We start from the raw sequence: 14,960 nt of genomic DNA, 5'->3' as shown, positions 1-14,960 counted from the left end.
AGGTTTATTTCAATTTCTTGGCCATGAGTGAGATTTACTGAGTGGGCAAATTAGGGAGACGACACCATCAGATCCCGAGCCCTCCATGTGTTAATCAAGAGACGGCTGCTGTGCTACAACCATAAATAATGAATAAATTAGGAGCTAAAGCTGAAAGGACAGTTTATTTGTACCATCTTCACGTGAACACATTCAAGAACATCACAGATGAAGAAACATTAAAAACTTCCACACTACATAAAGCAAGAAAAATAGTTTTTCTTTCAGGTGGTTTCAGAAAAACAGAAACATCAAACATCTCCAAGACTCTCTTTGAAAGAACTAAAAACCTTTGTTCTCATGGTCCAATCATGAGTGAACTCCCCGATGAAGCCTTGTGTGCTAAAACATGTCAGAGTTTTAAAGGTTAAACATGAGTTTCCAAAACGTTTTGCTGGAGAACAATGAACTATTTGACTGAGTTTCAATCATTTACAGACGAGCAAAACCAGGACAGAGAAAAAAGGACAAAACTGACTCAGTAAAACAACAGAAAAGAAGATCCCATGTAGATCTGTATTATGTAGAAGTTCAGCCCAGCAACCAGTTCAGTTCAACACAAGTTTAAATGATTCTATCTGAACTCTGTGGAGCCTGATCTCAAGCTTTTTGAGTCTGACACAGAAACCAGAGGATCTTTCTGTGTCTTCAGATTCACTGTGATCCAGTGATGGGAGTGATTTCAGCCCTGAGTGATCGCGCTGATGTTTGCACAGAGCAGACAATGAGGTGAATGTTTGGGCACATTGGTAACAGTGAAACAGTTTATTAGTAACGTGGGATCGTTTGTGTGCAGAGTATGAACTGAGATTCCTGAAGCTCTTGTCACACTGGTCACAGCTGTAGTTTCCTTCCATGTGTGCACGTTCATGCCTGTTACGATTACTTGACTGTGAGAAGCTTCTCTCACAGTGTCTGCACTTGTGTGGTTTCTCTCCTGTGTGGACTCGTTTGTGTGATTTAAGCTCACCTTCAGTAGTGAAGGATGACCCACACTGATCACAGAGGTGCTTTTTAACCCCACTGTGAAACAGTTCATGTCGTTTTAACTCACTTGTTGTGGAGAAGCTTCTCCCACATTCTTTGCAGTATTTCAGTTTGTCTCCAGTGTGTCTACGTTGATGTAGTTTTAGGGTATTTTGCCGACTGAAAGTTTTTCCACAGAGGTCACAATGAAAGTCTTTCCCACCACCACAGTGATGACAGGGTTGAGAACTGGATCCATCTGTGTCGCTCTGCTTCTAAACAAAGACACAAAGACAGTGTAAGTCAGTCCTTCAACATTTGTATCCTGAACGTCGCCTGAAATAAAGAGCATCTCTGCAGACGTCCAACTACATTTGACTGTTTCAGTTAACACACTCAGTTTACTGGGCTGCAATAACTACAATACTACCACCATAATACTACAGTAATACTAAAATCATAACTGAAAGGAAAATCTGAATAATCACTCAGAGCTGCTTTTCCATGCAGTAGAATTGCTAACATGCTAACACAGTTTAATGAGCAGAGTTGTTCCAAACAGTCAGGCTAAAATGACAAGATAACAATATAAATACATACCTCACAGTAGCTGCACTTGTAGAGTCTCTTTCTGGTGTGGATCTGTTGGTGTCGTCTCAGGTGCTGTGGAGATTTAAAAGTCTTCTCACACAGGTCACATTGATAAGGTCTCTCCTCAGTGTGGGTAAACATGTGTCGTTGTAAGTGTGTGTGAGTTATAAACTCTTTGCCACACTGTTCACAGCAGTACACATCATGTCTGGTGTGAATGCGTAGGTGTGTATTTCGGCTCCCTCTCCGGCTGAAAGTTTTTCCACAGATGTCACAGCTGTATGCCTTAATTCCAGAGTGGGTAACTAGATGCCTCTGTAAGTGGCTACTGCGAGTAAAAGCTCTGCCACACCGATCACAGCTGTACGCTTTAACTCCACTGTGGATGAGTTGGTGTGTTTTTAGGGAACCCTTCAAGGAAAAAGACTTTCCACACAAGTGACAGCTGAACGGTCTCTCTCCAGTGTGGATGACCTGATGATGTTTTAGTGAAGCCTTCAGAGTAAACTCCATCCCACACTCGTCACAGGTGTATGCCTTAATTCCAGAGTGGGTAACTAGATGACTCTGTAAGTGGCTACTGCGAGTAAAAGCTCTGCCACACTGATCACAGCTGTATGCTTTAATTCCAGAGTGGGTAACTAGATGCTTCTGTAAGCTGCTACTTTGAGTAAAAGCTCTGCCACACTGATCACAGCTGTACGCTTTAACTCCACTGTGGATGAGTTGGTGTGTTTTTAGGTAACCCTTCAAGGAAAAAGACTTTCCACACAAGTCACAGCTGAACGGTCTCTCTCCAGTGTGGATGACCTGATGCTGTTTTAGTGAAGCCTTCAGAGTAAACTCCATCCCACACTCGTCACAGCTGTATGCCTTAATTCCAGAGTGGGTAACTAGATGCCTCTGTAAGCTGCTACTGTGAGTAAAAGCTCTGCCACACTGATCACAGCTGTACGCTTTAACTCCACTGTGGATGAGTTGGTGTGTTTTTAGGGAACCCTTCAAGGAAAAAGACTTTCCACACAAGTGACAGCTGAACGGTCTCTCTCCAGTGTGGATGACCTGATGCTGTTTTAGTTTAGCCCTCAGAGTAAAACCCTTCCCACACTCGTCACAGGTGTGTTTTTTCTCTCCCTTTCTTCTGTGAGGTTTGTCGGCCTCCTGAGAGCGCTGACTTCTGGCTCCATGTTGGTCCTGCAGTGACAGAGATACAAACAGAGGCAGTGAGTGAAATGCAGTCGTGGAACAAACTCAACCTTCAAACTCCATTAACACTAGTTTTAAACCTGAAGGTGGAGCGTGGCACCAAACACCTTAAAGGTCTCTTATCCCCACCTGCTGGTAGTTCTAACACATTACATCCAACCTGCTGTTAAAGATAATTCATGACTGTTCAAACACTAAAATCATGCACACACACACACACACACACACACACACACACACACACACACACACACACACACACACACACACTTTTATAATTTAGATCATTTTGTTGTTTCCTATTACATATTTCTATAATTTGTATAGATTTATACAGAATTATTCAGTGATAATAAATCCTATGTTTGTTTATTCTAAAGGAACCCCGTTAGCTTCCACAACAGATGTTGCTCGTCTTCCGTCAAATACTCACATAAAATATTACACAATAAAGTGGATTCAAGATATCCACATAATTTCACTCTTACATCCACAGTGAGGTTTCACAATTGTTCAAATATAAGCAATCAATAATAATAATAATAATAATATCAATAACATTGAGGCACATTACACAAATTTCAAGAACAAATCATGTCTTACAATATTTACAACAACTAAAAGCTCTGTAAATCGGCTTTTAAGTGTTCATTGAAGTTTTGAATAATTCTCTAATTTTTTAAGGCAACTTATTCCACTTAAAAGTTGCTCTAAATGTAACAGTTTTACAAAACGTTACTTTTAACTCGAGCATTTACTAAATTGCAGCTTGTTGAAAACTGTGTAATATGATGATGTATTTCATCTGGATACTGCAGCTGAGCAGAATAAATGTGGTGTGTTTAACAGAATTGCTTTCTTTAGAACTACAAGTAAGCCATAGAATATTTTAGCCTGTACAGGAAGCCAAGAAAGGTTATTATGCATTTTATCAATATTAGTATAGTATGAACATCTTCACACTAATCTGGACGCCTTATTCTGGACTAACTGAAGTCTGTTAAGATCTGTCTTATTAGCTGCTGACCAAATGATTGAACAATACTCCAGATGAGACATTACTAGTGCATTAATGACATCTTTCATAATGAAGAAGTGATACACAAAGAGCATTTCATAGCCATAGCTATGCTTTGTCGGCAGAGTTATGTGACATTAGTGATGTTTGTACTTTCAGCGTTAACTTGGTTTTAAAGCCTTTAAAATATACGCCGTTCAATAGTCGACCTTAATCTGACAGAGAATGTGATGATTTTGTGGATAATTAAAGTCAGTCATATATCCACAAACACAACAAGCTGAAAGTCAGTGATGCTGCTCGGTTTGCAGTCCTGAACATCACGGCACAAGCAGGATTCACAGCACTGTTAATGTTAGCTGTGTTATATTGCTGCCTCTGTTCGGTGGTGTCGAGCCAAACGCACTTTAACGTGTGTTTGAACGAGCTGACGGTTCACTCGTTAAGCTGAAAGAAAGATGCTTTAATCACAGCAGTCACACATGTGTCCACTGCACCATCTGGAACTCTTCTTGCTTACACTCGTAATAACACAAACACTAAATCCTGCTTCTCTGGTGCTGTTGTGTAGCAGTGTGTACACCTGAGACTGTCACCTGTCTGTCTGTCCTGCACTCTCTCTCTGTTTCTTTCTCTCTGATTGTGGAATAAAAGTATGAACATGTGTTTATAAGTTACACTTGTGTTTGAATCCTGCAGCTTATCACACATTTGATTTCCATGTGTGACGACTGCAAGTGTCCAGAGTGAGGACAGACTAAGGGAGCCACTGCTGCACATCATCTGTGAGGCTTTGCAGCCCTGATGATCCACCAGGACAAACTCAGCAGTGTGTGAGGAAGAGGAGGAGGAAGAGCCAGCAGCAGCTGACAGATGGAGAGAATAGACAGACTGTTCCCTGTTTGTGAAGGACTGCTAGAAAAGTTTAACATAACTGTCTGTGCTGAATCAGTCTTATTAGGTAATGTTCAAATAATGTGATCATCCCAGTGTTTCCAGTGTGGGAGAAAGTACTCAGGGCCTTCAAGTTACACACTATGAAAGGCAGCAACAAGTTTAATGTTCAGAAACCTAAAGTCTGTATCAGCAGCAGAATGGAGCTAAAAATAAATGTTGGTTTCAGTTCTATGAAGCTTTGAGTATTTTGGATCAGTAGCTGCTGTGTTTGTTGCATCATATTGCTGTAACTGTTTATATGCTTTATATATTCTGAGCTAAGTTGATCTATAGTGTTACATCATATTCTATAAGGATGTTATGTGTTTGTAGACTTTCTGCCCAGTTTGACCCATTTAGCAGAAGTCAGCCTGTTTAAGGCTCTGATATCTATTCTGTGTGACTTAAAGCAGTTATGACATGGTCTGATTTTCTCACCCAATAAAGGAATATTTCATCTATCAGTCTACTCTTCATTCTATCAGACACAGTTATCACAGCTCCTACATTTGCTTTTACACATATATGTAAGCACTGAGCCAAATTTAGTAATGCCAACAATATAATAACTATAATATTGGCCATATTATATTTACATTACCACAGTGAGATGACTTTAGTCTCATGAACAACATCAGCTAATTGTTATTTACAGCTAATCTTAAACGACTGTTCAGCACAGAAATGAAGCCCAACAATCATGTTTCACAGTCCTGTGGTCTCAGCCTCAGATACTCATCAAATCACACAGAGCTCATGTAGAAACAAATGAACTAAATATGTTCTCCATCATTTCTGTCAAACAAAGCTGTATGAAACGTTTCCAGCTGTTAGTATCATGGTTGCTAGGCAACCTGGGCAGCGCGACGGAGGCTAGACGTCCCATTTCACGAGCCTACGAGCCTCGCACTTCGGCCTTAGCGGTCTTTGAGTACGCGGCCCTTGAGGACTTTAAAGCTGCAGAACCTGAATCGGGATACAGCCATGATGATCTCCAGCCTCGTGCTCGCCAACATTCTCACCTGAGTTAAGAAGACGATCACTGAAATGGTCTCAGCAGGTCCTTTGATGACAGCAATGAAATGCAGTGGTAAGGCTTTTTGGGGATTAAGTTCGTTTTCATGGCAAAGAAGGACGATGCAGTTCATCTGATCACTCCTCATAACATTCTGGAGTGCAGGCAAAATGCTATTATAAAAACTTAAGCAGCAACTTCTCCAGGTTCCAATATTTATGCAATTCTCAAACCTTTTGGCCACGACTGTATAACCTCTTCTGAAGTTTAGTGGATATTATACATGGTTATGCTCAGGATGTGTCGGCCAGTTTCCACTGGAAACGCCTTTTGGTTAAACTGTCAGCGAGGAATTTGCATTTGCACTGTTACATTTTTATATAACTTTAATGTACATAAACAACAGCTGCTTGTTTCAGTGAAAATACATTGATGGGTTTTTAATAAAGTTGTGCAGCTGTAAAGTATTTTGTCTGGTGTCAATTCTATCGTCAGCTACATCGTTATGGCAAATGTTCAGATGTATATGGTGATAAATATCTTTGGTCATATGGTCCTGCTCTGTCTGTCACCTTCTGTGTTGAGCTCATTGTTTCCTCTGTAGTGGCTGAGCTGAGTCCAAGTAGCTGAAAATGTTCCTCTGCTGCTCCGTCAGACTCTCCTCCTCCTGCTGATCAGCTGGGACACAAAACAGATCTTTGTTAGGCTCCACACTGCACTGAAGAGTCAAAGTGTCTCATATGTTCATCTGACAAGTAAAAGAACACATTTTTGTTTCCCGAGGTGGGCAACTTGTTGGAAACAAACACAAAAGGTTTGAGCACTGATACCTGCCATTGCTGCCATTGAAAGATGCAACGCCAGCAATGTGGATTGTCAAGACTCAAACCAATCATCAAGCAAAGACAACAGGGATCAAATGTACCGCATTTTGATCTGGGACGTACTCCGTATGAAAACAAGCGCTCACTCTTCCTGCTCAACAAATGACAAGGGCGGAGCCTTATACCACGTGATACAGAAGCTGTGCCGTGTGATGCTAAAATTAGCAGGGAAACAACAACGGAGAGCACGTCAGGGATGACGAGAAAGTGACAGGAGAAAATCCGTCCCGGTCAACCACCCAAACATCAATAACGGGAACCTTATACAGCGCTTCCCTATACACGTCGAACTCCCGCAGGCACAAAGACATTACGGAGGCTATCACTTATCACCTGACCAAAGATATGGCTCCATCAACACTGTGCAAAACGAGGGATTTAGGAAAACGATCAACACCCTAGACAAACGCTACACAGTGCCGTCCCGCAACTATTTTTCTATTGTTGCACTACCTGCTCTGTACACGCAGCGTCGAGCAACGGTGGAGACGGAATTTCAAGCAGGACAACATTTTGCTGCAACAACAAAACATGAGACATTTGTTGTTTTATGTTTATTTATTGTTATGAGAGAATCATGATCTCAATTCTAAGCCAAAAAATCGTGATTCTCATTTTATGCAAAATCGTGCAGCCCTAACATTAACACAAAACTATTGTTTCACCAGAGAAACACACATGAAGAGAGAGAGAGAGACAATAACAGCTACCAAACAGTCGTCATAATTCGTCACACAATGAGAAAAGGACAAATCAACAAGTAACAATGACTAATTAATATTAAAATCTGTAACATAATGTATTGTTTGGAGTTTAGTCTGATTGGTTCAGGATGACCTGCCATTATCCAATCACACGTCTGCTTACCTGCATCTTTTCTCTTTTTTCTAACCTGAGCACCTGATGGCTTTGAACTTTTATTGTCCATCTTCCATTGGTTTGAATTTTGCGCTCCAGTACAAACACAAATCCCCCAACCCGAGGATCAGCACAATTAACCTAACAGACCTACACCTTAGTTCACAGATTCACTTTGTCTAAGGTTGATTTCTGGGATTTCACACAACCCAGGATTCAGATCGTGAATCCATGATGGGCTTGGATTTACATCATTATAAATGAAATGTGCTCTACTTGGAAGCAGCCGGCCCCGCCCCTTTTGACGGGTTGTGTGAGACTTTAAATCATCAAACTGTAAATTATAAATTTAAATTGTTATTGATCCTTTACCCCGAGTCCTAAAGTGTAGATTTATTTTCTTACGGTGTGTTCACACCGAACGCGATGGACGCGAATAGAGCGTCAGGTTTACATGTAAAGTCAATGGAAAGGCGCGATGACGCGCGATTGCGGGTCCCGCGAAAATTCGGAAGCAGATTTGCGTCGCGAAAACGCGTGAAACGCGCGTCAGTGTAGCGCGTCTGGCGCGTTTGACGCGCGAATAAAACCACGCGCGTGAGTTTTTGTGTTGCATTTTGTGCATACGCGTTTCGCGTCTACCGCTCGAGTTGGAAAAAGCTGAACTCCAGCGTCAAATCGCGCCACGACAACCAATCAGGAGCCTGGTGACGTGGCTGTGACCTAGGTCAAAGGGGCAGATCCAGCCAAATCCCTTCATACTTCAATGGAGGGAAGGCTAATCAACGCGTAGCAAACAACTCGGAGCTGTACGACACCAGCTGCTTTCTGTACCGAGACAGGAATAAAAAGGACCGAGCTTGGAGGAAGATATGTGAAGAGATCGGGCAACCTGGTAAGTTCATTCATTTCTCTTTTGAAAGTTTTCACTGACCCGGGGAAGCCGCACAAAAGCTAGCAAGCCACTGCTATTTTCCCACTGACGTACAAATACCGTTCTGCTTTTATGAATGTTGTCATATAGGAATATATATTTTTTATTAATAAACAGCACACAGTGGTCCCGCTCATCCGTCACTGCTTCGCTTTTTCGCTGATTTTTTTATTGCACCGTACAGCATTGCATTCTGCAGCCTGATTGACAAATCTGCTCCGTGTCGTGTCTCCTGCGCTTGCCAAATTTATCATGTTTGGTTTTGATAACCATCGCGTCCAATAGAAAAAACAGCACAAAAACACCCATAACTATGAGCCTCATTCGGAAATAGACACCTGCACCGCGAGGGAAAAAGGTGCACGAAAGTGGCGGGCAGATGAAGACAAACCGCGGCATAATAATACTTTTACGTTTTGCAATCTACAAAGGTTTGCACTTTGAGAATCAATTGTGAGAACTGTGACCAATGTTCATGTGTGTGTGTGGAAAAAAGTGTATAAAGTGCGTGGCCAGGGGCTAGTTATTCTGAGAACCCCTGCTGCAATAAATGAGGGACCACTGTCTACTCTACGATTATTATATCTTGCTTGGGTGTATCTACGGTATGAGAATACTGTATTTTATATGTATTTCTATCTTTTATATCCTATCATTATAGTTTTTAAGTATTTAATTATAGTTTTTAAGTATTTATCTTTTGTGATGTTGCACTGACCAGAGACATCTTTCAATTTCATTGTACCTGTGACAATGACAATAAAGAATATTCATTCATATCCAACCTGTTAACATTTAATACTGTATTGATAGAACCAACTGATTCTGCAGCAGAGCATCCCCAGTCCCTGAGCTCCTGCTGCTGCACCCACAGATATGTACAGCAAGCACTGATACCTTTTTAGTCGGTGGGATTGCCTTGTGATCACCTTTACTAAATATCTACAACCAATCTGATTATATCCTGTTTTTGTTTTTTTCAATGTTGAAATTAAAATCTAGTAGCAGCCTTCTCATTTCTTTGTGTTTTGTGCTGTTTTACAGGCCCACAGAGGAGGACGGCTCCGAGGCAGATGAGGGACGGGTCCCAGGACGGTCCATCGGCGGTGGAGCTGGCCATCCTGGAGTCCCTGAAGAGTTCACACCAGTCTCCAATGGAGCATTTCCTCCTCAGCCTTGTTCCTGCTCTGGAGAGCAGCTGGTCCTTTTTATTCCTGTCTCTCTGTAAATTCTTATATTTTATATATTTATGTTTAATGTTTTTCTGTTTGAGAATTTTAATATTATTTCAAATAAATTTTTATAATGACTGATGTCTCAGTTCTACTACACAGCAAATGTTGGCACACGACTTGACACATGTAGAATTTATTTCATATTATACTAATGACAAAATATACTAATACAGTGGGATGCAAAAGTTTGGGCAACCTTGTTAATAGACATTTTCCTGTATAAATCGTTGGTTGTTACAATAAAAAATGTCAGTTAAATATCATACAGGAGACACACACAGTGATATTTGAGAAGTGAAAAGAAGTTTACTGGATTTACAGAAAGTGTGCAATAATTGTTCAAACAAAATCAAGCAGGTGCATAAATTTGGGCACCACAAAAAAGAAATGAAATAAATATTTAGTGTATATCAATGTGTGTGTCTCCTATATGATATATGGGGTGCCTTTGTCTGGATGTGCTTCCCATCCAGAGCTGCACAGCACAGAGGGAAGTTCCAGCGCTCCTGGAATCCCTCTGTGATGGACCGCCAGTCTCCAGGTGAAGGCACAGCCATGAAGTCGTCCACTAGACAGTCCCAGATGGACGTCGCTGCCTGGGGGGTGATCTGGCTCACCGTGGACACACCGACTCTGTAACTGAACGCTTGGTGCTGAAGGAGTCCGCGGTGACAAGGAACCTGGACAAAATTGTTCAAAATCAGTATTATGTGTGCTGCAGTTACAAAATACATTATTCAAATTCCAAAATACTTTTTTGATGTCAGATTTAAATCACAAAACTTAAATCTTACATAAAACATTTTGTAATTATAAGGATAATTACAAAATGTATATTAGATAATATCTAAAACAGTTGTTTTGTTTTAACTTTAACATATCATAATTTGATTGGTAGCAACTTTCACAACTACAGTGAGCCAATCACTCATAATTCCTAAACATGTCAATCAGGTAGGAATGAAGTAAGACATTAATAGAAATAAAGAGTTGTATGTTGACATGTAGCCCTTTCCTTGCTTAAATCATTAATATTTTTGAAAAATTAATCTGTGATAAGACAGCTTATCAAGATAGAACCATGTAACTAAAGATGAACCAAACTGTTCAGTTTTATCTAACTCTGTTTTAATAAAGGCTGTGACCCCTGCTATAGAGTCTGACAGCTGCAGGGATTATATACAAACATTCAACTATCCCAGAATTAAACCAGGTCTAAATATAAAGGAGTGAGTATCACTACAAGGTTAACTCAGTGGTCCTAATGCTACAGTTTGATATCAGCAAACACCGAGCGCATACATTGATGTGACACCACAGCCATGCTATCATTGCAAACACTGATAACAGCATAAATCGAATTAAATCGGGACTTGATGAGACCTTCTGAGTATCACTAGAAATATTATAAAGAGTCGTCTCTGTACCACAGTTTTCTTTCAGTAAACACCGACAGCATTCACTGTTAGCATAGCACATCCATGTTAGCAGTGTATAAATGGATGGTTTAGCATATATTAGCACAGGTATCATTAAAGAACTACCGTATTAAATACTTTTACTAACCTCAGGCAGACGGACAGGCGCTTTGCAGGTGGGATTGAGCGCCTGTAGTTGGTGTCTAGGCGGGCGATTCTGGGACCGACGAGGGAAAGCAGGTCCTCAAACTGGCCGACGGTGATAGCGCTGGAATCGGCCGTCATCCAGGCGCAGCTCCTGGAGCAAATGGTGAAACTCACCAAACTGCTCACGCCTCTGGAGGACCTGATGGACCCAGGTACGGCGAGGACGTCTTTTACGCTGCTGCTCTGCTCTCCACAGTACATAGAGAAGGGAGAGTCTCTCTTCAAGCGCTAGCTCGACAGCTGCCATCTTGCAAAGATGTCTGGCACAACTTCCTCCCACATTCCTCCCACATTTCCGGTTGACGATGGATTTTTCTTGGACACGCGTTGAGACGCGAATGTGCACGCGTCAAATTAGGGGCGTTTGGGGCGTTTTATTCGCGTCCATCGCGTTCGGTGTGAACACACCGTTACTCTTCTTATATTTATTGTTTGTGTACTTGCACCGCTGTAACTGCAGCCTCGTCGTCTCGTCTCTCTATATGCTGGACTGTCTGTAGCGGAGATGACAATAAAGTTTACTTTGACTTCAGCAGCTCGCAGGTGCACCGAGGGCTCTCGCGCTCACTTTATAGAATTTAGAAAAAACATCGGTGCAGATTATAAGTCTGTATCATAATATCTGTTTGTTGTGTTGTTTTTATTTTGTTTTGCGAGTTGGTTATTAGATGCCGCTCCAGCCAGCCAGAGACTCCCCGCCGCCCCGCCCTCTCCTCCCTGTGCCGCCAGCAGCAGGCGCACCTCGCAAACGGAGGGCGCCCTTACTCCCAGCAAATGGCTGATAGAAAACCGATCGGTGCCTACGAATTTCCCAATATGCGCTGGCATGACGTCGGGGAAGCATGGGTACGACCGATTATTTTATTTTTTTCTTGCCAATGCCCGTGATGCCCCCCCACCACGATGCATTCTATTGGTTTGCACACTTACACACACCCAGCTGTGGTTTCCTGTTTTGCTGGACTCTGGAGAGCCCCGCCTTTAACGCTCTTCTCTCACAGAGAGCAACAGAAAACTTGGAAAAACTCCAGATTGACTGAACTCAGTTCAAAGTTACCTTGACACCTTTAGATGTGAGACGTAGTGATGGTCCGCTTGAAGCTGACGCTCCGGTGCGTGTGTCAGAAAGATCAACGCGCTGCTTCAGAAGCACCGTGTCGAGGCTTGATTCGTTTGGCCAGAGTCACGTGATCAGTGACGTCTGAAGCTTCGTTTAGAACGTACCTTTTTTTAAATCGAACTTTATTGAAACACAATGAGTATACAACATACAAACAGATGAAGTTTACAAAAGAACAGAACATGAACATACAGAACCAGGAGTAAAAAAATTATGATATGAGTAGGCGAAAAAAATCAACATATTGTAACGTGCAGTGGAGATGAAGCCAGCCGCGGAGGTGTGCAGGTGGATAGCGAATGAGCAACAGCTTCTGACTTTCCAAAAAGTACTCATTTATTTACAATATCAAAAATAAAAGTGCTACCTCTACCACACATTACTAAAGAGCACACTAGTCCGCGTACACACGGGAGCATCCATTACAGGAGGAGTGCGAAGAAGAACAAAAAGGGGGTGACACCAGTCGTGAGACAAGAGGCGCCGCCATGTGGTGATACACTGCATTACAATAGCAACTGTTATATAGTCCCCCCCTGGTGAGAAAAAGGCTGTCCTCAGCCGTACACAGCTGAAAAAGCACACACCACACCAAACAGTACCCTATACATAGAGGTTACAGCTAAGATTGGTGCACACACACAGGGCAAAAGACCATTTAAAAATGAAATTGGTGAAAATAAGACAAATATGTACAGTTTTTTTCACTTTTTTCTTTTGTTCTCTTTTTTTTCTAAGTAAATGCCAAGAATGAACCAAACAGAAACATCTACATATCATGACTCAAAGTAGCAATGCAACAAGACAGCATCAAACAGGTTTAACCAAAACATTTCACTTCAGATCAAGCCTGGTTGTGTGAAAATCATTAGTCCATCTTTTGTTGCTCCAGCCAGACGTAACTCTGGGGCAACGTCTGGGCCTGAGATTGTAATGTCCACCAGCAGCTGGGTGCTGGACAGATCTGGGTGAAACACTCTCTGGAACAGCGCCCACACCAGAAGAAGAGTCAATGTCCGGTAAATCAAAGGGGAATGGCTCAGAGTCAATGTCAGTGTCTGCAGGGGGGCCAGGGAGTTCAGACCCTCTGCGGTCTCTCTCTCAGCAGGCAATGAAACAGAATGTTCTTTGGAAGTGAGAGAGTCCCGGGTATGGAACGGTTGCATGTTCACAACATGATAAACACCTGCATCCACACCGGAGTCCACCCAAGTGAGCCTGTAATTAACATCACTGAGTCTCTGAGATACACACAATGGTCCCTGAAACAGTGGTGCAAGTTTAGCAGTAAAGTTAGACTGAGCGTCTGACCTGGGGTGCGTCTTAACTCTCACAAGGTCACCAACACGAAACGTGGCATGTCGATGTCTCAAGTCATAGTAATGTTTTTGTCTGTCATGGCTATAGTCCAAAGCTGCTTTGGCGTGGTCGTGAGCTTCCTGCAGGGAGGCTCTCAGAGTCTCAGGGTAAGGCACACCCGGTTCATCAACACCTGCTGTAGAAGGCTGAGTGATAAGGTCAAGCGGGGTGTCTAACTCACGACCATAAAGCATCATGGCAGGAGTCATACCTGTACTGTCATGGGGGGCGGTGCGCAGAGCAAAGCAAATCTGAGGGAGAAACTTGTCCCATGATGTGTGCTTATCACCTACATAAGCGCGGATTGCAGTTTTCAGAGTCCGGTTGACGCGTTCAGTAGCATTTGTCTGAGGGTGATATGCCGTAGTGAGTCTGTGCACCGAGCCTAAGGCAGAAACAACATGTTCAAAAAGCTCACTCACAAAAGGAGACCCTCTGTCAGAAATGAGGTAAGTGGGTGTACCATGCCTAGCAAAAATGTCAGTGACGAATTTACCAGCTGCTACCTGAGATGTAGCTTCTTTGACAGCACTGGCTTCAACCCATTTAGTCAAATAGTCAACAAACACAATCAAATAAGCATTACCAGTGGGGGTGCGGGGAAGTGGCCCAACAAAATCCACACCCACATACTCCCAGGGTTTCTGGGGGACAATGGGAACCAAAAGACCGGCTGCTTTTTTCTGACTTGGCTTGGTGAGTTGGCACACTGAGCATGAAATCACATAGCGTTTCACATCAGCTGCCATTTTGGGCCAGAAAAACCTAAAACGCAGTCTAGCCAATGTCTTAGAAACACCCAAGTGACCTGCTGTGGGGTGGTCATGGTAATAGTCCAGCAAGGTGCCTTTCATGGAAGTAGGGGCAAACAGTTTCAGCTCTTTCAAAGGGTGCAAAGCACATGTGGACTTGGGTTCTCTGTGATACAAAAGAGAGTCATACACAACATACTGTAACAAGGTGGCATTGTCCGAGCTGTTCAGAGAGTCTGCTTCAATGTCTCTGAGGAGTGGACCTGTGACATGATCGTCTAACTGCAGCTGTCTGAATTGTGAACGGTCAGCCAGAATGACGGGGGGCAGAGTACGAATGTCCAGGCTGCCCATGACAGCATGATCTGGTAAAAGATCAGTCGGCCTGTCACAGGTCAGAGGCAAAGGGTTGCGTGACAGTG

General features: G+C 42.6%; 1 protein-coding gene and 2 long non-coding RNA genes across 3 annotated transcripts; all 3 read right to left on the bottom strand.

Annotated features, from left to right (window-relative positions):
* Nucleotides 1-1,770: 1,770 nt before the first annotated feature.
* On the bottom strand, nt 1,771-2,459 carry LOC146577230 (uncharacterized; the record flags this gene model as incomplete). Its single annotated transcript, XM_085267639.1, has 1 exon — nt 1,771-2,459. A coding segment is annotated over exon 1 (675 nt), but the record flags the coding sequence as incomplete, so codon positions are not given.
* Nucleotides 2,460-2,511: 52 nt separating this feature from the next.
* Nucleotides 2,512-12,690, bottom strand: LOC146577228 (uncharacterized). Its single transcript, XR_014889245.1, has 3 exons — nt 12,365-12,690; nt 6,344-6,449; nt 2,512-2,790 (listed from the first exon to the last, which is right to left on the bottom strand). It is a non-coding gene; the product is annotated as an uncharacterized LOC146577228 (long non-coding RNA).
* On the bottom strand, nt 9,800-11,997 carry LOC146577229 (uncharacterized). Its single transcript, XR_014891636.1, has 2 exons — nt 11,249-11,997; nt 9,800-10,362 (listed from the first exon to the last, which is right to left on the bottom strand). It is a non-coding gene; the product is annotated as an uncharacterized LOC146577229 (long non-coding RNA).
* Nucleotides 12,691-14,960: the final 2,270 nt, after the last annotated feature.

The sequence above is a fragment of the Mchenga conophoros genome, linkage group LG3, assembly GCF_057382185.1.
Source record: "Mchenga conophoros isolate Kocher_MC1m ecotype Shallow Benthic linkage group LG3, M_conophoros_male_GT1.1, whole genome shotgun sequence".
NCBI lineage: Eukaryota > Metazoa > Chordata > Actinopteri > Cichliformes > Cichlidae > Mchenga > Mchenga conophoros.
The sequence above is the reverse complement of the archived record's forward strand: the minus strand, read 5'-3'. Positions and strand labels throughout refer to the sequence as shown.